The sequence below is a fragment of the Podarcis tiliguerta genome (assembly GCF_965153285.1).
Source record: "Podarcis tiliguerta genome assembly, chromosome: 10".
In the NCBI taxonomy this organism is placed as follows: Eukaryota; Metazoa; Chordata; class Lepidosauria; order Squamata; family Lacertidae; genus Podarcis; species Podarcis tiliguerta.
Window position 1 is genome coordinate 68011929 of NC_139543.1, and position 25520 is coordinate 68037448.

The following is a 25520-nucleotide window of genomic DNA, read 5'->3' on the forward strand; positions in this document are numbered from 1 at the left end:
AACTTCTCTTAAAATCTACATTTATTGCAGTAATGAAACACCAACATTCATTAAGACTGGCTACTGCTGTCTGAGGTCAGGCAGACACTAAAGAATTTGTAATTCTGGCTCTAAACCAAATTATGTATTAATAAAAGATCTAATGAGGTAGAGAAAGGGAGCAAAGTCCCCTCTCAGTGGGGACGTCATAGTAAGTGAAACAAGGTAGGGGGTTAAACAAAGTCATCTCCAACTTGAGAGACTGCAGCTGCAACTTAGACGCTTAGAGTACCCACGTTAAAATTGGTATCAATTTACAAACTTAAGACAGTGATAAGGATTCGTAGAGAATAAGGCTGTTGATGGCTACTAGCCAGGATGATCTTGTTCTGCTGTCCGAGAAAGTATCAGTTTATGTGAATAACAAGTGGGTTGATAGCTACTGCGTTTGGGTTCTACTAGCAGGCTTCCTGGAGGCAGCTAGTTGGCCACTGTGAGATGGTCCTTTGCCCTGATCCAGCTGCAGGTCCCTTCTGATGCTTTAGTGTCATAGAATTACCGTATTTTTTGCCCTATAGGATAATAATAATAATAATAATAATAATAATAATAATAATAATATCTTTATTGTCATTGCCCCCTTCGGGGACAACGAAATTACTTGACTGCTCCATAAAAACACTAATTAAACAATATAGTAAAATACAGCAAGGGAGATTAGATGACTTTCAAAGTCCGGGCTTCCCATTCAGGGCCGAGATCGCTCTGGAGAAGAAGCTGTTCTTAAGACAGCTCGTTCTTGTCTTCATCGTCCTGTATCTCCGTCCCGACAGCAAGAGCTTGAAGAGACAGTGACCAGGATGCGATGGATCTTTTACTATGTCCAGTAGTTTTTTTTGGGGGGGAATAAAGGGGGGGGGGAAATTCCCCCCCAGGCACGGGGCTGGGGCGGGGGAAGCCCGAGCTTCCCCCAACCCCAGCCCCCAGAACAGGCAACTCTCCGCAAGCCGCGGGAGCCCAGCGCCGGGCTCCCACGCTTTGCGGAGAGCTGCGCGAAGCCTGGGCGCGCTGAGCTCAGCACGCCCAGGCCTCAGCATGCAGGCAACTCTCTGCAAGCCCCCCAGAACAGGCAACTCTCTGCAAGCCATGGGAGCCTGGTGCCGGGCTCCCGCGCCTTGCGGAGAGCTGCGCGAAGCCTGGAGAGCGAGAGGGGTTGGTGCGCACCGACCCCCCTCGCTCTCCAGGCTTCAGCGAAAGCCTGCATTCGCCCCATAGGACGCACACACATTTCCCCTTCATTTTTGGAGGGGGAAAAGTGCATCCTATAGGGCGAAAAATACGGTATATGTTTCTACACTCCCATGCAACTCTCTGGATTTGGAAGCAGGATACAAGTAGCTATTCCTATGCATTGCTTCCCTTGACTCTCGGTAGTGGCGCCTGCCCTGTGGAACGCCCTCCCTTCAGATGTCAAGGAAATAAACAACTATCTGACTTTTAGAAGACATCCGAAGGGAAGTTTTTAATGTTTGATGTTGTTGCTTTTTTAGTATTGTTGGTGTTCTGTGGGGAGCCGCCCAGAGTGGCTGGGGAAATCCAGCCAGATGGGCAGGGTATTTACTACTATTATTGTTGTTGTTGTTGTTGTTTCTTCAAGGATTCATTTGTATTTCAAGCCTGTCTAGGGAACCATTCTGTTTTTCCAACCTTAGATCACAGTATACAGATTGATATGAGTCCTGTTCCTTTCTCTCTCTCTCTCTCTCTCTCTCTCTCTCTTTCTCTCTCCTTTTCGAACTTTACTCTTTCTTCTCCTTACCCCACTCCCTAGCAATAAACCCTTTCTTGGGGCTGTATATATGCAGAAACGGGCAGAAAGCAAGCCACTTTTTCAAGGAGTTATGGCCTTTTTAAAAAGTGCTAATTTCCTTGTGAAATTTATGCCTGCCAGCAGAGGCGGCTGAGGAGCACCCCAGGCAGTTCTAACGAGACAGTTCATTAGCCGACGAGTGTACACACGCCATAAAGAACATTAATTCGCAAAATGAAAAACTAATAGAGTGTTTAGCCGGCTCTTTATCACCAGTGACAGTCGGCACTCGCCCAATCATTAGTGTTTACTGAACGGATGGGGGCCGCCGCCCTGGCCTGCCTTATCGCCACTCATCTCAAATGAGATCCTTGTGCCTTTCCGGCTCAGCTGCTCTGCCTCTCTCCCTCACCTTAAACGTTTCAACCTGCTGTACTTAGCTGCAGAGATTTATGGGCTCCTACTCTCAGTGCTGGAAGGGGAACAGCTTTCTCTGTTGTAAACATTTTATCGGCCTCCTGCAACACCTGGAGAGAGTCTCTCTCTCTCTCTCTCTCTCTCACACACACACACACACACTTTCTGCAGGAGAGAGAGAGCGAGCCAGCATGATGTACCGTATTTTTCGCTCTATAAGACGCACCAGACCACAAGACTCACCTAGTTTTTGGAGGAGGAAAACAAGAAAAAAAATATTCTGAATCTCAGAAGCCAGAACAGCAAGAGGGATCGCTGCGCAGCGAAAGCAGCGATCCCTCTTGCTGTTCTGGCTTCTGTGATAGCTGCGCAGCTTGCATTCGCTCCATAAGACGCACACACATTTCCCCTTACTTTTTAGGAGGGAAAAAGTGAGTCTTGTAGAGCAAAAAATACGGTAGTCATTCCATGTGTTGGACTAGGACAAGGGGAACCGAGGTGCATATCCACACCTTGGCACAAAGGTGACCTTGGGAGCAGCCCCTTTCTCTTTCTCACCATTGGGGGATAGAAGGGGGGACCATGTACACTTCCCTGAGCTCCCTAGAGGAAGTACAGGATGAAATCCTATACAGTGGTACCTTGGGTTACATACGCTTCAGGTTACAGACTCCGCTAACCCAGAAATAGTACCTCGAGTTAAGAACTTTGCTTCAGGATGAGAACAGAAATCGCGCTCCGGCAGCAGTGGGAGGCCCCATTAGCTAAAGTGGTGCTTCAGGTTAAGAACAGTTTCAGGTTAAGAACGGACCTCCTGAACGAATTAAGTACTTAACCCGAGGTACCACTGTATATGAATAGTGAACTTAGTCCTCTGAGTGTTAATCCTGATGTAGCCAAAATGACGTAAGCCCCCACACAAGAGAAAAGTTTCCGCCAGCTCGGGAGAATCCCGGAAGTACCAAAGCAAAGTTAGGAGGAAGCAACCTAAGCAGGGGAAGTGGGAACCCAAAACAGATTAAGGAGGGCTGAATGTGCTCAGTGGTCATGAAAGCGTGATGGAAGAGGATTGGGAAATTGAAGGGGAGGAGAGAAGGACTAGACTGGCGTATTATGAAAGAGGATGTGGCTGGCATCCAACCATTCGTTGCAGGCCCTACCTATAAAATAATAACACAAGTTTCTTAGCAAAATCATTCTTGTGGATACATTGATTTCTAGTGCCCTGATCCCCACAAAGCAATTGTGATTACCTTTCCTCATAAAAACTATAGCAATGTTAACCACACAAGTCAGAGACCCTCCCCACTCCAAGAGAAAGGGATTTGTGACTTTGGTATGCATACCAATTACCTTATTTTTTGCTCTATAAGATTCACTTTTCCCTCCTAAAAAGTAAGGGGAAATGTGTGCGCATCTTATGGAGCTAATGCAGGCTGCGCAGCTATCCCAGAAGCCAGAACAGCAAGAGGGATCGCTGCTTTCGCTGCGCAGCAATCCCTCTTGCTGTCCTGGCTTCTGGGATTCAGAATATTTTTTTTCTTGTTTTCCTCCTCCAAAAACTAGGTGCATCTTATGTTCTGGTGCATCTTATAGAGCGAAAAATACGGTATATAGACCAACGGGTAGTATTCAACTCATTCCTACTGAGAGTAGACTTACTGCAGTTAATGAAGCTAAGTTAGTCACATCCTCTTCTTCTTCTTCTTTGCCCATCTGACTGGGTTGCCCCAGCTACTCTAGGTGGCTTCCAGCAAAATATAAAAAGAAAATAAAACATTAAAAGCTTTCCATACAGGACTGCCTTCAGATGTCTTCTAAAGGACATTTAGCTGTGTATCTGTTTGTCATCTGATAGGATGGTGATCCACAGGGTGGGCGCCACTATCGAAAAGGCATTCTGCCTGGTTCTCTTTAACTTCAGTGGATCTACCGTGATAAAGACTAGCATTGAATACCACCCCGTTCAGCTATTTTTAATGGTAGAACTGAGGAGTTGGCTGGAAGAGAGAGGTGTTCCTGGAACATGCCATTGGGTTGGTGGGTACTGGAATCAACAGCACCAGCAGTCTTTGGAAGAGGTTTGGGTTGGGTGATTCTTTGAGGACGCAGCTTTTCATAGTTGCAGCAAGCAATTGAGGGCTGCTGCTGTACTTCCCATGGACACATGGATGCAACAGAATGGGTAAGGTAAAGGTAAAGGGGCCCCTGACCATTAGGTCCAGTCGTGGCCGACTCTGGGGTTGCGGCGCTCATCTCGCTTTATTAGCCAAGGGAGCCGGCGTACAGCTTCCAGGTCATGTGGCCAGCATGACTAAGCTGCTTCTGGTGAACCAGAGCAGCACACGGAAACGCCGTTTATCTTCCTGCCAGAGCAGTACCTATTTATCTACTTGCACTTTGACGTGCTTTCGAACTGTTAGGTTGGCAGGAGCAGGGACTGAGCAACGGGAGCTCACCCCATCGCAGGGATTCGAATCGCCAACCTTCTGATCGGCAAGTCCTAGGCTCTGTGGTTTAACCCGCAGTGCCACCCACGTCCCTAACAGAACAGGCGAGAACATCCAAAATTAGGAAATTAAGTTGAGACATAGAGGGGAGGCACTCTTTCAAGGCTTGCCAGAATGTAAGCTGTTCATTCATTATTTGTTAGGGGTATGTATTGGCTCTATGTGTGCCTTGACTAACAAGAGTGTTTTTTGAATAATGATCTCATGTTCCCAAGTCAGTTTGCACCATTAACAAGGTTTCTCAAGGCAGATGAGAGACCTCCTAAGCTTTTCAGTCACTCCATGGCCTTGGTTTTACAAAAACATTTTAAAAAACGGCCTTTCTCCTCCCACCTCTGCTGCATTTCTTTCTCCCCCCCCCCCCGCCCCCGTTGCAAAATCCAGCTGACTGAAACTAATTCTTTTTCAAGAGGGAAGGGGTGGGGATTGTTTTGATAGGCAGGTCTAGCTTTTAATGACAGCGCATTACAGTGGTACCTCAGGTTACATATGCTTCAGGTTACATATGCTTCAGGTTACAGACTCCACTAACCCAGAAATAGTGCTTCAGGTTAAGAACTTTGCTTCAGGATGAGAATAGAAGTCGGTCTCCGGCGGCGCGGCAGCTGCAGGAGGCCCCATTAGCTAAAGTGGCGCTTCAGGTTAAGAACAGTTTCAGGTTAAGTAAGTACGGACCTCCGGAACGAATTAAGTACTTAACCTGAGGTACCACTGTATTTTATTAGGCCACTCCAATCACAGTGATTTGGGAAAGGGGATATTAAAGTAAATAGAGTTCTTCAACAGGGGTCAACCTTCTTCTCTGAGTTCCAGCTGTGAGAGCAGGTATATAAGCGGAGGAATTAGACTATTGGGGCTGCCTCCTGATTTCTCAATTGTTCTTTCCACCCCCCCCCCCAAACAATTAAAAATCCTATTGCTCTCTTTTTACTTCATATGGGGAGGGGAAAAGTGTGACTTTTCTAGTATTTTTCTTTTTTCTTTTTTAAAAATGTAAAATAAATGAGCGCGGTAGCACCTGGGCCTACATTTCTGAACTTTAGCAGGTTTCCTCCCTCCCTCATGACCTTAGTTTTCCAACTGATTGCCCAGCAGAAAAAGGAGGAGATGTGATTTCTATTTTCCCACCCAAAGCTGAACAACACGGAGCAGATCCAAAGCAGATGGGGGTCTCAGAGCAGCTTACAATAAAATAAAATAAAAAATCAATAAAAAAATAAACAAGCAAACTGTTACAGTCAATTAAAACCAGTACGGAGCAGAGGCAGAAAGTCACCAGCTGAAGAGCTGAAAGACTAAAAGGCCTGGGGTGGACAGAAAGGTTTTCATCTGGCAACAGAAAGAGAATAAAGATGTTATCAGGTGATTAGTCTGGCAAGAAAGCACCAAAGTTAGGGTGCCACACTTGAAAAATCTTGCTTCTCATCACCACCAGCCTTACAGAGCTTTGTAAGTTAAAAATGGCACCTTGATTTGGGCTTGGAAAACTCTGGGAAGCTGCAATAGATGTCAGAGTGCTGTTGCAGTATTCACCCAGCCCAAATCTTTCCAGAAGCCCCTGGACCCAAACACTGGTATTTGGGTACTGAGGTGCATGTTGCTGTTGTCAGTGAAGATGGATGGATTGATTGATTGATTGTTGGTCTTCAGCACAAGAAATGTGTCAAAGGGAAGGGAACAGGATCCAGGGGGCTGCAGAGGGGGCACTTTGCTTTTTGCTCCAGAATGTATGGAGACTGCTGGAATATTATATGAATGTAGATTGTCTGTTATCAGAGCTGTAGCCGAGAGCGCTCTCAGCTATAGTACAACTTCCTTCTCAAATGCTGGCTTTCTCTTGTTGTGAGTTTCAGAACTGTGTCAGGGGGGATTCCAGAGAGCAATTTGTGTGCATGTACAAGATGACATGTTATACTTTTAAAAACTCGCACGCTTCATGTTGCGCTGCAACCAAGCCAGAATCTGAAACCCCAAACTGGTTTTCTTCCTACTGCGATGAAACCATTCAAAAGTCTTCCCTGACATTCTGTTCAATCAGGAAGTGGTCCGTGGTCTTTCACAATGGGCCTTGATTTGCTACAAAGCAGTATGCTTCAGGAGCACCTCAAGTCCTGTTTCCTGTTCCTGAGCTCTTGTCATTTGCATGCATTGATTTGCAGGAGTCAGTTTTTCAAGAGGCGCTGCCATTCTTTCGTGTAACAAAATGATTGAAATCGCTGGTGACAACCAGTGCAAATGACTTAATTTCCACCCCCACCACCCCCTTCACTTTGCCAGAATGAATGATTCCTCTGTTTGTCAGGACAGGTTATTGTAAAAGCGTTTTGAGCTGTCAAGAAAGGAATGGCCCACCTCCCAAATCAGTCCTATTAGATAAAATAGGGGACCCCTAAACTTCTTGCTAGATGGAAACATGGTATGATAAGCAATCCTTGTAGTTGGGCTAGCTAGTCATAGAAAATTGTGTGCAGTCTTGGCAATCCTGTGTGTATGTTCCTTAAACAGGGCATTTTTTTCTAGCCCTCATTGTTGCAAGAAAAGGCAACATGGTGCAATGAAAGTGTCTGATAAAAATAATTGACTTGAGTGAGTCTCTGAGTGAGTGAGTCTTTTCCCCAAGGGAGGATTTCATTCTTCTGTCCTTGGATCACAAGAGATAACCAAGATCAGTCAACTCATGTGGGGATGTTCAAGAGTTCCATGAGACTGTAGTCCTCATATTTATGGTAGTAAATATGTTTTTGCATAGAGAATATTTTTATTGGGTGGCTCATAAATTGAATGACCAAATAAATATGATAGGCATTTCAGTGAACTCTCTGAAGAGTCCATAAACTAGCCTTGCCATGGAAGCTTTTCTTTTTTTCTTTTTTAATGCTACACTGCCTTTCCTCTCAGCCTGGTGCTTCAGCTGCTTAAATCCTCCATGGCTGTTCACCACCGAGAATTGCTCTGCTGGGAGGCATTTTGCAGCCACCTCATTGGAAGCAAATAAGATTTCAAGGGCCCAGTCTGTTGCCTAGGAATGTTGACACAACATCTACTTCAAGAGCTTAGTCCATGTGGCCTTTCCTTCCCTAACTGGGCTGACAGTTCAGTAGATGCCAACTGAGATGGCACAGGTGCTGTGATGGAATGTCCCGGGCAGTCATCACATCCCACTTTCTCTTTCATCTTCAGTGTCACCTGGCCAAGATGGACATGCCAACATGGATCTCCCTCCAGTGTCCGAGCAGATCATGCAAACCCTCACTGAGCTGGCCCGATCCTTCCAGGAAATGGCTGACCGCTGCTTGCTGGTTCTGCACTTAGAAGTTAGGTATGTATTCAGCTGGTTATACAGAAGCCAGTGTGTGCCTCCTTCAGTCTCACTATTGCCTTTGCAGAACTCAACAGGGAGGAGGAATTGGTGGCGGAGGGAAAAAATTAGCTGGCTCTGCCTAAGATTGTTGGACTTTTCCTTGACTGGTCCCAATGGACACCAGCCTCCATTGGACTTTAGGGATACTTTTTCAAGATGTATCACACTTGCATGAGGATCCATAAAGCAATCGTACAAGGGAAACCAGAATCCAGAAGCTTCTCTAAGGCTGACTCCGTGACTGAGGCCAGGGGCTTCCATTTCACAGCAGCGAATATTTCTGACTCTCTGTGCCATTAGTTGTTTTTGAGGGCCAGTGCTTGGAATGAAGTAGTTCCCATAATGGCTTGGTGAACTGGACACGAATTAAGTTCATTTTGGGGTGCAACTTTGAATGATTCCTAGTTCATCTTCAAGCTAATTTACTTACATGTGTTTTTTTACTCTTCAGATTCTTTGGACCTTTAAGCTTAATTATCACAATTATTAGGGGAAATATTGACAGTTCACATTTCACTATGTGTGTGTTTTGATGTTTTCTTAAAACTTTAAAATTTATCTTATACCCCAGCAAAGCAGTTTATTACATTCTTAACGCTAAAAGGTTGCTCCTCTGCTGATGATCATTTGGATGAACTTGAACTGTGTGAACGAAACTAGCTTGTTTTGTAAAGGGACAAATGTGAACTGGAATTAATTCCTCTTGGGACATGTTGAACTAGTTCCTTTAAGAAATGAACTTTCCAGTCTATGAGGGGGGAGTGGTTAGTGTGGTGCAGTGGATCAGAGTGTTGTCTTTGAGTGTAAGTAGTTGGGCTCAAACAATAATAATAATAATTTATTCTTTATACCCCGCCCATCTGGCTGCGTTTCCCCAGCCACTCTGGCCGGCTTCCAGCAAAATGTTAAAATACAACAAAAAATAACCATTCAACCAAAGTTTTGTGCTTTTATCTGACATTTTCTCAACAGCATGGGCTGGCTATTTCTTTATTGTAATAAGGGAGCTGGGCTTAAACTCAAATTCCATAGTGTTCTGATGCTGGAAGAATTTCCAGAGGGATGTTAGTCTGTTGCAGCAAAAACTGCAAATGGTCTTGTGACCAACAAAGCTATCAGAGCAGAAGCTTTTATGGACCGGACGCCACTTGCTCAGATGCATAAAGTGTAGCAAAGTGGTCTCTGGTTCATGAACACATTTGCCAGAATAAATTGGTTAGCCTTCAAAGTGCTACTAGACTGTTGATGATTCTAGAAGGAACCTCATTAGTTCATTTAAAAAAAAAAATAAAGCTTTTAAAATGATGTTTTATCTCTAAGAAAACAGCTGGGTTTGAGGGTGGGGAGAATTCCAGATTTGGGGGGGGGGACCTCCATGGGGGCAAAGATTTAACATATACCCTGCCAGTGCTCTAGTCAAAGCATCCTTCAGTCGCCTTAAAATGTCAAGATTTAAAAATGAAAGAAAAAAGATTGGTCATTGTTTCAACGTCTCTTCCTCACCGCGGCTAATTCAGCGGCTCCTGCTCTCCAACCCGCTTTTGCTCACGTGTTTCAGAAGGGCCCCTCTGGCACGTGGATGTAGAACGGAAGGGAGTGCATAAAACGAGAGCAAGCCTCCAGAATCTGAGGCTTCAGTAGGCAGGTCCAGCGCTGACCTACAAATGCTTGTTCCACATCCCCCAAGCTCTCATTAGCCTGGTTATCACTCCAGACTCCTGTGTCACCACTTGAGGATTTCATTTGAAATGCCTCCAAAGGACGTATTTGCTGAACCAGCATATACTATGTCGGGAGAGCCAAAAGAAAAGGAACATTTGGCATTTTACCTGTGACAACTTGTGCTGTATCTAATCAGCACAGGCCTTTATATGTATTTTCCCCACAGGGGGGCGGGAAATGACAGGCTGAAATGGCGGTTGCATTTAAAGCAGAAATCACCTACCAGGATTCTTCCCCTATTATTATTATTATTATTCACCTATTTGAACTTTAAAGGGAAAATACTACGTTGTCACTTTATTTTGAGAATGTCACCTTTATCAGGCAGTTTCAATAAATAAAAGGTCTGCCCTTGGGGGGGGGGGGAGGTTAGCGATTTGGCACCAGCCACGGATCACAGTTAACAATCCCGAAGAAGCATTTTGCAAAAATCAACCTCCCTGCTGTGCAATCAGCAATGTTTTCAGAAAACCTTAATGTCAAAGTTGCATCAAGGTCAACACAAACATGTCAGCACAGAGACAGGGGAGATTCTGGGGGCGACAACTGCGTGAATTGTCTTTTGCTGCACTTCATTACGTTTTTCAACAAGCCATGCCATGGGATGGCATGGATGCAATTGGGTCTCTGTCTTCACTGCAGTTTAATGAATCCAGAACTAGCCTTAGGAGCAACTGCTCCCTCCCTCGACCAATTCCTTCTCACCCTCGGAATAAGCAGTTTTCCACCTCTGTGATTAACTGCTGTTAACGGGGTCCCCCTGTTTAACCAGAATGTGAAATTATAGGTTTCACATCCTGGGTTAAGGGAGAACCCTGGCTAATGGTTGTGCTGCTGACCTGCTTAGATGTGTTAGAGGAAGTGTGCTTCAGAGAGAAGGTGACGAGGGCTATGGAGCCAGCATTCTCATGGCTAGCTCTCAGTTGGTCAACAGGGTGACAACATCACAGCTAGCTCGGCCGACAGTTGGACAACCCAGGTGGCCACCCTGTCCAGCCCCCCTCCATATGGTAGGACCTCACCCACATCAGTGCCCAAAAGCCGTCTCCATAGTTCTAGGCCTGCACAGGGCACTGCACATTGTGCCTTGCAAGACGGGAGCATCAGGGACTCCAGTGTTTGAACCAGGAGGTTCTGAATACAAAGCTGAAACCAAATATAGTGTCTTCTTCACCTCAACAGGATAATGAGCTTCAGAGCCTATTCTAGGAACAGAAAGGAAATAGGGGTTTGCAACAGCAGCCTCTGTGACTGGCTAGCAATATGAAGCCTCTAGATCAGCAAAGGATAAATACTAGCATCCTGGCCTTCTGCCCCCTGTAGCTCCAACTCCAGCTCCTGCCACTGATCTGTGGCACCCTAGGCTGGTGGCCAGATGGTCTGGGAGGGGCTGTGGCAGCTTCTTCTGAGTATCTGCTTGCCAGTTCTCTGCCTCCCCCAGCTTTAAGTCCTTGCCTTCAGAGCTGCCTTATTCAAGCAATCAAGGCAACCACAAACCCCATAATCTGCAATTGGACTGCATTATGGAAATTGGGCCCATTTGCATAAATGTATGTAATTGACACACTTTACAAAATTTGCCTTTTGTACAGTTCAGTTCAGATGCTCTTTGGATGCTCTCCTGAAGCCATGGGGAAGGAAGCACAACCGACTTCTTCTTAATTCTATATCTCTGAGTCTTAAGAGCCCGCCATCTTTGGACACAGCCCAGGCCAGTTTGCATATTCAGTAGAATCAAGTGGTGCCACCTTTCCTGGACTCTACCACTTCAGACTTCCAGTTTGGGGCAGGGCAGTTTTCCATCAGAAATAGTGCGAGGGAAATGGGTTTGTGAGGCACAGGAGATAGATGTGATATATAAAATACCACAATCATAATTCTATAGCTACATACCGGGAAGATTCCAATAAGTAGGCAAGACTACATTTCTTACTTTGTGGTGAAGATGAATACTAGCCAGGTTTTAGAGAAAAAAACAAAAAATCGCTATCCCACACACCAGACGCCATTGCACTAAAGACACTAAAGTCTTCAGGAAAATATGTAGTTGTTGTTTCTTCTTGGCCCAGGCCTTAATTCTCCCCTAGCTTGGAGCAACAAGAATAATGGATGGTTTTCAAACTGAGTCCTACTCATAGTACACCCATTGAAAATAATGAACCCAAGTCTACTCTGGGTAGGACTAGCTTTGACTACCACCCAGTGCTACTATCTTCTTCAGTATAAAGAAGGTGATGTGATGTTTGGCACATCCATAGATTCCCCATGTCTTGTCCAAGGGATCCATGGATGATTTGGATTTCCCCGCATGCAAATGTACACCCAACCGTTGGGTCTTGGCAGCTGTTGATTAAGCTATATATTTTCTCTGACTAAGTAGTATGACGTCGTTTCAAAGCTATCATTGCCTTCTGTTTTGCAGGGTTCACTGCTTCCACTATCTGATCCCCTTGACTAAGCAAGGAAATTACGCCATTGTTGCCAATGTGGAGAGCATGGATTATGACCCCCTGGTGGTGCGACTCAATAAGGACATCAGCTTCGTTGAAGAAGCCATGAGTGCCAGTCTTCAGCAGCACAAGTTCCAGTATATCTTTGAAGGTCATTTGCTTTCCAGTGATTTGGGGATGATGACACCCATACAGTTCAGCAAGCGGGTGGTGTCGGGGAGATTTCCATTTTCTGGGTGAAATCAGACCTTAGTGAGTCCATATATGGAATTGCAGGCTGTCTTAGGTTAAAGACATGAGCTTGTGAGTCTTGCTGCTAAGCCAATATATGACTTCATGAGAATGAGCAAGCATGTGAGTGGCCCGGTTAGTGTGTTAGACTAGGACCTGGGAGACCAGGGTTCAAATCTCCACTCGTGAAGATCACTTGGTGACCTTGGGCTAGTTACTGCCTCTCAGCCTAACCTACCTCACAGGGTTGTTGTGGAGGTTAAATGGGGAGCGGAAAGAACCACGTTCACCACCTTGAGCTCTTCCCCCTTGCATTTCATCAGGCAGGGCAGCCAAAACTAAAAGGTTGCAAAAATTCTGTGCGACGGACATATGTTGGAAAGCTTTTGTGAGTGCCCTGAAATAAATGGGACCCAGGAAAAGGTCAAAATGTTGCTTGTTTGATGTGCCTCATTAAGCAGAATCAAGTTGTTTCATAAGTTACTGTTTTGCTGATTTTATCTCTCTATCTTAATCCTTTCTTCTTACCGGTCACCTATATGTGAAATTTTCCTTGTCTTTCCTGCTCCATCCAGGTTTGGGCCACTTGATTTCCTGTATTCTCATAAACGGGGCCCAGTACTTCAAGCGCATCAGTGAATCTGGCATCAAGAAGATGTGCCGAAACATCTTTATCCTTCAACAGAACCTGACCAACATCACCATGTCACGGGAAGCGGACCTGGACTTTGCAAGGTGAGAGGGGAACTTGTGCTGCCTCCAAAACGTGGACTGCAAAAGTTTAGTAAAGGAGGATGGGCTCAATGTCTGAGGGCATGTTTTGCATGTAGAAAGACCTCACTTCAGTTGGATTTTGACACGGTGGCCCCATGATCATTAGCATGCAGCGTGGATGCTATTTTGTCACAAATCCAGCCTTAGGGCAAGAGTTTGGCCTGGATGACTTTTCCAGACACAATTCCGCTGTAATTCAGTGTGGGCCATGGACTGGTGCCCAGGTTAATGAAAGCAAGCATCAACAGCCCCCCCCCTGCCCACCCCCATCGCCACCAGAAGGATTGCATTGATTTTGCAAACAGATAGGAGAAGTGCAGGCTGCCTCTCTCTGGCCGATTGTCTCTTTAATCTTGGCATTAGTTATTTCAGCAATGGACAGCTGAATGTATGAAATATTCATAAGGATATTTTTGGGGTCAGGAATCAAAATGCCTGTCTGGACTGAGCAGAAAAAGCTTTTGTGTCCGTCCCCCCGTGCCTTGGACTCGGAATAATCCACCAATAATGGAAGGGGAAGCTCACAGTCTTTTGTCCCCTTTTTTCCTTCCCCGAGACCGAATTAGATGGGTGAAGAAGTCTGACTTGAGCAGATTTAGGGGGAACAAAGTCCGCTGGTGAGCTTCAATTATTTGGATTCTCATATGGGGAATGATCTCATTATTGAGTTAGCCTATTCATAATAACATTGACATGGGGAAATTACAAAACCCCGAGGCAGAGAGGGGGGCTCCATTACCAATTCTCTCCGGAATATAATTCTCAAATTCAATCATTTCCTTTTTAAATGATTTAAAACACACACACACACACAACTTGAAATGTTAACTAAATTAGCACAGGTTTTTGGCAGGCGGCACAGGACTCGAACATGTGCTGACAGCAACTGGCACCCGTATCGGAGACCCAAGCGCAAGAGAAGGTTGGCAGCGGATTGAGCCAAGGCAATGAACAGACAGTGTTTGGGGCATGGAGGGCGACACTTGCTGGGTCATCCGCTCTGCACGTTATCCCCATGTTGGTCACCACCCTGCACTGCCTCCTGCCGTGGCCCGGCCTTACGAATGCCAGGGCGTCAGGAAAAAGCAACAGCACCACATTCACATGCTTTCTCATCATCAGCTCTGTATTCCCCACTGAATGGGCTGTGGCTCATCTCTTCAGCTGCCACACAAATGTGGTTCTGCCCACAGTAAGCACTGTTGGTGCTTCCATATTCCCCCTTCGTGCTGGGCGATTCTCCTTCTCCTGCTAACCTTGGTCAGAGGAGCCCCACTCTTCGGAATTCTGTGCCTTTTTAAAAATAAAATAAATTTTAATTAAAAGTTTTCGGCATAAAATGCAATCAAAGCCAAAGTAATCTAGAGAAGAAAAATGTGAAAAAGCAAGAATAATAAAAGGAAAGAAACAAAGAAGAAGAAGAAGAAGAAGAAATTTTATTTATATCCCGCCCTCCCCAGCCGAAGCCGGGCTCAGGGCGGCTAACAACAATAAAACAGTACAAAAGTACAGCATAAACAACACTCTAAAATCATTCATTATAAAATTAATTAATTCAAGCCACTGGCAACCATTGGGCCAGAGCTCCGCGAAGATTGCCGAGGGAGGGAGTCAGGCTGTGCCCTGGCCAAAGGCCTGGTGGAACAGCTCTGTCTTGCAGGCCCTGCGGAAAGATGTCAGGTCCCGCAGGGCCCTAGTCTCTTGTGACAGAGTGTTCCACCAGATCGGAGCCACAGCCGAAAAAGCCCTGGCTCTAGTTGAGGCCAGCCTAACTTCTCTGTGGCCTGGGACCTTCAAGATGTTTTTATTTGAAGACTGTAAGTTTCTCTGTGGGGCATACCAGGAGAGGCGGTCCCATAGGTAGAACAGAAGATGAGGAAGAGAGTGAAAGCCCAGGCTTTATCACAATTATATGTTGACTCCAACCCCACACACAGAAGAGTGAACCCTCCCAGCTCTCTCCTAGGAGCTTCCCCCTCTCCAGGTCGATCCCCCATCCAGGACCTCTCAGGCCTAGCGCTGCTTACTGCTGAGGAGTCCAATCCGATTGCCCTGGCGCCATGTTCCGTAGCCATTTGAGAAGCAACTCTGACCCTGCTCCCACTTACAGTCTCCCCAAGGAGATTCACATAGGTCATGGGCTGTTTGTTTCAGACTTGTTTTAATAAAGCTTCTTTGGACTTGTATGGAGTGCCAAATGCATTTGGACAACTGGACAGTGGCCCTGCCTCAGAACAGCGCCCTCAAGACTTTTCTTTGGCCCAGTGCTCTTCGCATTCTTGCACTGGAGCTCTGATCTTCTCTAGCTGTACAGTTTCCAGCACATATCTCATATATGCACATGTCAGCTTATGAAGCATGTGAATCACATAACTGCCATTAGATTAAAACCACCAGAGAAGCGGACACGGAGCAATGGATCCAAACTACAAGAAAGAAGATTCCACCTAAACATTAGGAAGAACTTCCTGGCAGTAAGAGCTGTTTGACAGTGGAATTTGCTGCCAAGGAGTGTGGTGGAGTCTCCTTCTTTGGAGGTCTATAAGCAGAGGCTTGACAACCATATGTCAGGCGTGCTCTGATGGTGTTTCCTGCTTGGCAGGGGGTTGGACTCGATGGCCCTTGTGGTCTCTTCCAACTCTATGACTCTATGATTCTATGATTCAAACAGCAGGTGAAGGTGGGGGGCAGCTGCAAATGGCTTTCAGCCATCCAAGTGTTCTTTAAGTATTAAAAAGCCCAAGCAGGGCTGGTGAGGAAAGGGTTCTGTGATGAGGGGACCACCACTGAAAAAGCCCTGCTCCTTGCAGCTATTGGCCAGGCGTTCTGGAACAATGGTGTTCAGAGCAAGGCTTTGTTCATGGGTTGTAGCAGTGGAGAATGAGGAGACCCACTGCAGTCCTCGCCTTGAGCTTGCCCCTTCCAAGAGCATTCTCAGATTGGCACTAAAGCACGCTCCCATGCCCGTGGACTCATCGCCCAAGGTGAGTTTCCCATGTGTGTGTTGGGGTGCTTCTGTGACAATGACGGTCATATTCCGTGTTTATGCAACACCATCAAAGCACTGTATAGGAGTGTGCGGGCTTTGGAGTTTCTCAGACCTCTTCATCTCACAAGACGAGGGGCTGGGGGCTGGATGATGTACGTACCTCAAGAGCCATGACGCAGCTCTAGCTCACATGCCCTGTATGCATGAGGTTGCCGGGCACCACGCTGCGCCAAAGATTCCTGCATCGCAGGGGGTTGGTCTAGAATGAGCCTTGGGGTCCCTTCCAACTTGTATGGTTCTATGACTCCAGAGCAATAGAATATAGCAGTGAGATGGACCAATGTTCTGCTCTGGTGTAAAGCCGGTTTGTGTGTGTGTGTGTGTGTGTGTGCGTGCAACAATTGTTAAATGAAGCAAACTGCAGTCCCTGAAATGCTGCTGTTTAAATGGAACCTCTTCTACGGGATGTGATGTTGTGATTGATAAGCAGCAACCTGAGCATTAGAGACGCTGAGATGTTTTGGATTCGATTCAGCTCCCCTTGAAATATTTGGCAACACACTGCTTGATTTCGACAAGGGCCGACTCAGCGGCACACATCCAGTTGGGATCCAGCTCTGCTGAGCTGGTGCTGTGCAGCAAATTGCACCCGGTTGCCAAGGTCCCTTTTATGCTGTCATTGTGTGGTTCTGTTGTTTTTAATTTTGTTCTCTAGCAAGCTGCAGGGGTTTTCCTCCCCAGACTACTTGTAATGTGTCTGTCTTCCTGCAGCAGCCATTTGGTAATATAATGCTGCCATCTACTGGTGTTTTCTGGCAGGAGCTGGACATTTATTTACTTACTTTCCCATTTATGCGCTGCGCTTTCCCCCAGTGAGCACATAGCAGGGAGCATCATACCATCACAAAGCCCCTGTGAAGTAGGCTCCATAGAAAGTATTTCCCACAAGGCTGTGCTTGCTGCTGGAACTCTGCATCCATAATAAAATAAAATAAAATAAAATAAAATAATATAATATAATATAATATAATATAATATAATATAATATAATATAATATAATATAATATAATATAAATGTCCGACTCTCCGTGACCCCCTGGACCAGAGCACGCCAGGCACTCCTGTCTTCCACTGCCTCCCGCAGTTTGGTCAAACTCATGCTGGTAGCTTCGAGAACACTGTCCAACCATCTCGTCCTCTGTCGTCCCCTTCTCCTTGCGCCCTCCATCTTTCCCAACATCAGGGTCTTTTCCAGGGAGTCTTCTCTTCTCATGAGGTAGCCAAAGTATTGGAACCTCAGCTTCAGGATATGTCCTTCCAGTAGAAGAAGAAGAAGAGTCTGGATTTGATATCCCGCTTTATCACTACCCTAAGGAGTCTCAAAGCAGCTAACAATCTCCTTTCCCTTCCTCCCCCACAACAAACACTCAGGGCACTCAGGGCTGATTTCCTTGAGAATGGATAGGTCTGATCTTCTTGCAATCCATGGGACTCTCAAGAGTCTCCTCCAGCACCATATTAATATATAAATTTTATTTTTGAATTTTTCAGTTTTACATACGTAGAATAAAAACAAAATACACATACCCCTTTTGACTTCCCTCCCCCCTTTTTGTGGATCCTTATGTTATAATTTCCTCCCTGCATCTCCTTTATAACTACAATTTTTCTTAAGTCCTTAAATATTCCTTAATTAATTTTTTTTAAACCACAGGTTTTATGTTCATCCTACTAATGACTTGAATTGTTTACAGTAATTTTTCAAATACATTATATCTCCCCCCCCCCCCTTCTTTAAATTATTCTTCCTAGTTTCGAATTCTTCTAGTAAGTTTTGCCGTTTCGGCCTAGTCCTATTAATGCACGAATTAATAAATAAACATTGATGCACCCTTTATTTATTTATTTAGGTTTAAGTGACCTTTCAACGCAGCAGTATGACATCTACAAAAGCCCTAATATTTTTAATTCTTTTTATTAAAAAAATATTTTTTTTCATTTTCACAGAATCTTCTCAAATATTCTTTTATACATTTAATACTGGTATTGATATTAAATGTATAAAAGCCATAATAAAACCACCCAACCAACACTGAAAGGTATTACAATATTGGGCAAAAAAGAATATCTTCACCTGCTGCTGAAAAGAGAACAGCATTGGCGCCAGTCCTGGGGAGCGTGTTCCAAAAGTGTGGTCTTCAAGAGAGGGAGCCCCTTCCTGGGTTCCACCTGCCTCACCTTGGACTGTAGAGGAACCTACAGAAGGTCCTCTGCTGTGGCCCTTAATACCCAGGCAGGCTCAGGAGAGAGCAGGCACAGGCCTTGAGGTCTCCTGCTCCTAGCTGGTTAGGGCTTCAAAGGTTTAGAATGATTGAAGGCAGCTTTAATGGCACCTCCTTGGGTCCTGCTTTCTGTTGGTGCTTAAGAACACATGCTTTGCTTACTTTTCAATTAAGAACTTGGCTCCCAAAAATACTTCCTTTCCCTTTTAAATTTCCCCCCGTCTTGTTTGTCTTCTTCCCTGTAGTTTCTGCTGAGCTCTGATCTCAGCATAGCTTTAATTAGTTCTAATTAGCACTTGCGCTACATTGACGACAACAAAAGCCCCTAAACATGGTGGATTAATCCTGAACCCCCTCTGCTTTGCTGTGCCTTTCCTCATTGTGGTTCCCGTTTGCGTGGAGCGATCAAAGTCTGGGCTTCCCTTCTCTTCTGTAGAGGAAGCAAGAAAACAGATCTGCCAGATTCCATCTGTGGAATAGGACAGTGGTGTCTTCAGTAGCTGCCTCGGCAGGAGAATTTTGGGCAAAACGCTACCATCGTTTTCATTATCTTTGTTCCAACATGTGCTGCTGTGCCTGATGGGAGCTGGAGTGCAAAACATATGGAGGGCACCTGGTTGGGGTAGGGTACTTAAGGGCACAGCCAGCTTAGGAGTGTAAATAATAATAATGATAATAATTTATTATTTGTACCCCGCCCATCTGGCTGGGTTTCCCCAGCCACTCTGGGCGGCTTCCACAAAGACCAAAAATACACTAAGATGTCACACATTACAAACTTCCCTGAACAGGGCTGCCTTCAGATGTCTTCTGAATGTCAGGTAGTTGTTTATCTCTTTGACATCTGATGGGAGGGCGTTCCACAGGGCGGGCGCCACTACCGAGAAGGCCCTCTGCCTGGTTCCCTGTAGCTTTGCTTCTTGCAATGAGGGAACCGCCAGAAGGTCCTCGGCGCTGGACCTCAGCGTCCAGGCAGAACGATGGGGGTGGAGACGCTCCTTCAGGTATACTGGGCCAAGGCTGTTTAGGGCTTTAAAGTCAACACCAACACTTTGAATTGTGCTCGGAAAGGGAAAGCAGGATAGGCAAACTCCAGCCCTCCAGAAGTTTGGGACTACAGTTCCCATCATCCCTAGCTAACAGGACCAGTGGTCAGGGATGATGGGAATTGTAGTCCCAAACATCTGGAGGGCCGGAGTTTGCCTCTGCCTGGTGTAAAGTGTTAGGAAATCTAGCAGTGTCTTCCTCCCTGCAGCTTGATAACACTCTGGCAGAGAGAGATATGGGTTGAACCTTTGCTATCCTGCAGAGCCTCCCGTAACTTGGCCAGAGCTGCTTCTTTCACTGTTCAGCCTAGCTGGATTAGGTGACTTGAGGAATCAATGAGAATCTGGCTGGCCTGTCTAATTGCTGCTCCAGCTTTGCTTCCTTCCTTGCTTGCTTGCTTGATTTTATATACCGTCCTTCATCAAAAGATCTCAGGCCAGCTCACAAGATAGAAACACGAGATAAAAGCACAAATAAATAGTTAAAGCAGAAACAAAAAAAAAATAGCCCTCCTCCCACAAACACATTCTGCCCGTCGTCCAGAAGGTGGCAAATTGCAGTTTTCACTGCAGTGGGGGTCATAGTCTGAATAAATGCTTTACATGGGAAAGTTACAGGTAAACATCTACATACAGGGGTCATCTGTGAAGTGCTGGTTGCGGCCACTGTGGCTTGAGAAGTCTTACTTCGCAACTTGTGAGGAAATCCCTTAGCTCTGGAGTTCCTCCGGCTTCAAAGCCAAGGAGAAAGCAGGTGATGGCAGTGACTGGTGTTACCTCTCCCCTGCGACTGCGCCTCTGTTTGTGCAAGGAGGAAGCAGCCCTTTCTGAAGTTCTGTCTTCAGAGCAGCTTTCAGAAGGCACAGAAGGTGCTGCCCTGGATTGGACAGGCCTCTGCTCTTGGGTGCCATAGGATTTCTTCTTAGCTGGCAGCACACTGTGCTCAGTCGCTCAGTCCCGCTCCTCTCTTTTTCTGAGCTAGGCCTTAGACCGGCCACTCTCCCCATAACTTAAGTCCTGCTCCTTCTGAAACCCTTCAGGTCTTATTCCTCAACTCGGGCTTCTCAGGCTGCCAACTCTCACAAGCCAGGCACCTCCAGCTATCTCCTGGGCAAAATGACCTTTGCAGCTACGTCTTGGGCTGCTGACAGCCTTGCAGGCCTCTCCTCTCTGCCAGCCCTCCTCAAACTCTGCCTGCTCCGGACTCCAGCCTTCTAAGAACACCAGAAGGGCCTGGCAGCTGGATTAGGTCAAAGTCCCGTCTAGTCCAGTATCCTGTTCTCACAGTGGCCAACCAGATAATAATAATAATAGTAATAATAATAATAATAATAATAATAATAATAATAATAATAATAATTTTTATTTACAGTATTTTTCGCCCCATAGGGCGCACCGGCCCATAGTGCGCACCTAGTTTTTTGGGGGGGGAAATAAATTATTTTTCCCCCCCAGGCGCGGGGCTGGGGCGGGGGAAGCCCGAGCTTCCCCTGACCCCAGCCCCCAGAACAGGCTGCTCTGCGCAAGCCGTGGGAGGGCTCCCGCGGCTTGCGCAGAGCTACCTGAAGCCTGGGTGCGACTGCTCAGTGCTCCCGGGCTTCGGGGTACAGGCAGCTCTCCGCAAGCCGTGCAAGCCCGGCGGGAACTCCCGCAGGCTCCCAAGGCTTGCGGATAGCTTCCTGAAGCCTGGAGAGTGAGAGGGGTCAGTGCCCACCGACCCCTCTCGCTCTCCAGGCTTCAGCGAAAGCCTGCATTTGCCCCATAGGGACGCTCACACACATTTCTCCTTCATTTTTGGAGGGGGAAAAGTGCGTCCTATAGGGCGAAAAATGCGGTATTCCCCGCCCTCCTCAGCCAAGACCAGGCTCAGGGCAGCTAACAACCAATAATAAAAACAAGTTGATTAAAATACAATTTAAAAAACAAGATTAAAATACAACATTGAAACATTAAAGCCCACAAGCAGGACATGAGTGCATTGGTCCTCTCAGCCCCTGGCATTCAGAGGCATAACTGCCTCGGACAGTTGAGGGACATCATGGCTAGTGGCCATTAGTCTCTGGCTTTTCTTCTCAGGCATGACCCTCCTGCTTTGAGAATCGCAGTTAAATATCCGTCATCTCCTTGCAGCGTCTCCTCGGATGGAACAGGGTTCAAACGGATCAGAAACACAAGTTGCCAGAAATGATGTTTGTGTTTATTACTTTCATTGGGTAGCCTGTCTCGTTCTGAACAAGTAATGACATGCAAACACATGCCTGTGCACCGTTAAAATAGCAAGAGAGCCACCTCAAAACGCTAAAATAACCAGATTGTTGGTTCTACTCCAGCCCGCTGAGGACAACCCAGAGAGCTCAAATGCTTCCTGTAGAGAGTGTTCCCCCTGAGCATGCAAGCTGAAGATGCAGAACGAAGTCAGGCAGACTATAAAAAGAGAAACCACAGCAGGCTTTTTGCCCGTGGTGTGAGCTCAGATTCTTCTCAGCTTCACAGTTTGCATGCTAGACATATATCCCAGCGTCAGTCTTTTTAAAGAAAATAATAAAGTGCCATATGTACATTTATCTGTTCATCTTTCCATCTTGAGAGGAAGAAAAAAGAAGCCCTGCAAACATTTTTTTTTAAGAGTTACTAAAGCTGCTCTAGGGGGTGGTAAGGGGAGGTAGGTTTGTGACATTACAGGCATCCGCCAATAGGCGCACTCCACAAGGGGATTCCCCCCTTTCGTCTTATTGAATGAAAACCCTGCACAGCCACTTCTGCCACTCCACCAGCCCGACCGGCGTGGAACAGAAATATTGTGTCTGCTTATGAAGAGGCAAAACTTCCACTCTTGCAGCAGTGCACACCAGGGCTGAGACAAAAAATGCTGAAATGTTAATGTTGGCAATTTTTTCAGAGGGAAGGAAAATGACATGCACGCACCAAAAATACCTCCCTGCCGCCACCCACATAAAAAACACAGTCCTTGGTTTTGCTTATTTTCAGAGAGGTGACAAAAATCATCCACATTCCGGGAGGTGGGCTTACCATCGGTGGGGAATTAATTTCCCAATACCACGGGGTTCAGCAGCAGCCCACTGTTTTCCTTCTCCTAGAAATCTGGAGTGGAGTCCCTAAAACCCCCTGTACGCCTCTTTCCGACAACTTCTGCAGCCAAGCCGGTGCCAAATGTCTTGCTCTTCTTTCCTTTGGACCATATCAGTGAGGCCAACGGTGGGGTCTTGTCATCTGGGCAGCCCAGGATCTCCAGGCATACTCCCCCTAGAGTGCCCCCTAGAGATCACTTAGGTGCTGCTAACACAGTGGTTTGGACTTCACCCCCAGAGGCACACTCCCTTGTCTTTCGAGACAGACTGATTCCAACGACAACAGAATGCACTGAAAGCAGCACCCTTTGAAGTGGACTGGGGATGCCAGCCCCACAGGGTCTGCCCACCCTGTACTGTTTTCCTGATTTAAATCAAACAACCCAACCTATCTGGGGAAATGGGGATGGGGATTTTCACAGAAAGGAAGGGTTCACTCTCCTCCTCCTCCTCCTCCTCCTCCTCCTCCTCTTCTCCTCCTCCTCCTCCTCCTCCTCTTCTTCTTCTTCTTCTTCTTCTTCTTCTTCTTCTTCTCCTTCTTCTTCTTCTCCTCCTCCTCTTCTTCTTCTCTTCTTCTTCTTCTTCTCCTTCTTCTTCTTCTTCTCCTCCTCCTCCTCCTCCTTCTTCTTCTTCTTCTTCTTCTTCTTCTTCTTCTTCTTCTTCTTCTTCTTCTTCTTCTTCTTCTCCTCCTTCTTCTTCTCTTCTTCTTCTTCTTCTCCTCCTCCTCCTCCTCCTTCTTCTTCTCTTCTTCTTCTTCTTCTTCTTCTTCTTCTTCTTCTTCTTCTCCTCCTCCTCCTCCTCCTCCTCCTCCTCCTCCTCCTCCTCCTCCTTTTTTGGTGTTCATTCGTAGCCAAGTATGATTGTCTTCCATGAACACAGTCTTAACAATCAGTCTGTAAGTGGCTGTTGAGGCCATTTCTGGATCCACACATCCTTCCACAGTGGGGATATAGGTTTTCAGGCAGGAGGTGATCACGGTGAAGGTTTGCCAAGTGTGTTTGAACATTTTCAAAGTCCATGATACCTTTGGTAAATAAAGGCTGTTCTCCAGCTGGAGCGCTCGCAGGCCAGTGTTTCCCAGTTGTCAGCGTTTATACTACATTTTTTAAAAATTGCCTTGAGAGAGTCTTTAAACCTCTTTTGTTGACCGCCAGCATTACACTTTCCATTTTTAAGTTCGGAAGAGAGTAGTTGCTTTGGAAGACGATCATCAGGCATCCGCACAACATGACCAGTCCAACCAAGTTAATGTTGAAGAATCATTGCTTCAGCACTGGTGATCTTTGCTTCTTCCATTAGTCCGCCTGTCTTCTCAAGTGATGTGTAAAAATTTTCAGAGACACCAATGATAGAATCTTTCAAGGAGTTGGTGTTTATAAGTTGTCCATGCTTTGCAAGCATTTTCACAGAAAGAAAGGGTTCACTACTATTCCCAACAGTGTCCCACTCCCGATCGCATTGGGTTGCATTGAATTGTTTGTTTTTTGAACAACAACAACAATCAGCGGAGTCACCAGTCTCTCGCCATTTCATCCTTATTATCCCAAAACAGCAAGTGCAGTGGCGTTAGGGTGGTCCTGGCCAAGCGTTTTTTTGAGCCAGGGCCATCCTGATTTTGTAGCTCAGAGCTCCTTCAGGTGACCTGCTTGTGGAGGCAACCTCAATCCCCTAGCTTCTCCAGGATATAAGTGTGTCAAACAAATAAATGAGCTGCACAAACTTTCTAAAATAATCAACATTCGTCTTCTTTTAAGCAGCCTGTTCAAAAGTGTAGAGCACCTAGCAGTAAGTTGGGCATTTAATACTCCAGCCTGCCTGCCCTCTGCACACCACTGCCTTTCTCTTCTAGGTGGTTTCCCATTTTGCAGCAAAGATTTTATGTAGATTCGCCATTTGAACGTTTCCTGGGGGCACTTTTAATCCCTTTGCTCTAACCTTTTAAATATAAAGGTGTTCGTGGCCTTGGTAATGATTTTCACTGCCTGAATGTGGATGCTATTTGGTTGCTCTTAATGAAGAGGTGCAATTCCATTTTCTTCAGCTAAAAATACCATTGTCAGGGGTACATTGATGGGTGAAAATTTAAGGGTGGGGAGGACCTTTTCTCACCTGGCAATTTTTGAAATTGAAGGGGAGTGTTGACTGTTTGATGACCTTTTCAGTCTACAGGAAACCTGTTTTCACATTCTCAGAGACAAGAAATTTCACGTGGGAGCTGAATCCAGTACTTTCAGCCTCCTCTTCCTCCTCTTCCAGGGGCTGTGCTGGCAGAGTAGGAATACAGGCACCAGAAGTTGGCAGTCTCTGGGCCAGATCAAAACTCACCCCCTGCAACCAACCCTTGAATAGGCGAGGAGCTTGGTCTCGCCACTCAAAGAACCTGGCCTCTTGGTTCCCTTCTCCTCTCTGAGTGGGACGCGGGCGGCACTGTGGTCCAAACCCCTGGGCCTCTTGGGTTTGCTGATCAGAAGGTCGGCAGTTCGAATCCACGCAGCGGGGTGAGCTCCCATTGCTCTGTCCCAGCTCCTGCCAACCTAGCAGTTTGAAAACTGCAAGTGGATAAATAGGTACCGCTGCGGCCGGAAGGTAAATGGCATTTACGTGCGCTCTGGCAGTCATCACAGTCCTCTGTGCGCCAGAAGCGGTTTAGTCATGCTTGCCACATGACCCAGAAAGCTGTTTGTGGACAATTGCCAGCTCCCTTGTCCTGAAAAGCGAGATGAGTGCCGCACCTCATTGTCGCCTTTGACTGAACCTTTAAAGGGGTCCTTTATCTTACCCTCTCTGGGTTTCTCCCCAAATGCAGCATTGGACCCAAAGGGGTGCAGCAAATCCAGTGTTGGAATAACAGACCAGGTC

At 46.3% G+C, this 25520-nt stretch overlaps 1 protein-coding gene across 1 annotated transcript in view; it reads left to right on the top strand.

Moving 5' to 3' along the window:
* The window catches only part of EXOC4 (exocyst complex component 4), a 353124-nt gene that overhangs the window by 310205 nt on the left and 17399 nt on the right, over positions 1-25520 (top strand). The window contains exons 15-17 of the mRNA XM_083401900.1: positions 7897-8035; positions 12222-12400; positions 13056-13215. Coding sequence (XP_083258026.1) covers positions 7897-8035; positions 12222-12400; positions 13056-13215 — 478 coding nt within the window. The remainder of the gene's footprint in view (positions 1-7896; positions 8036-12221; positions 12401-13055; positions 13216-25520) is intronic.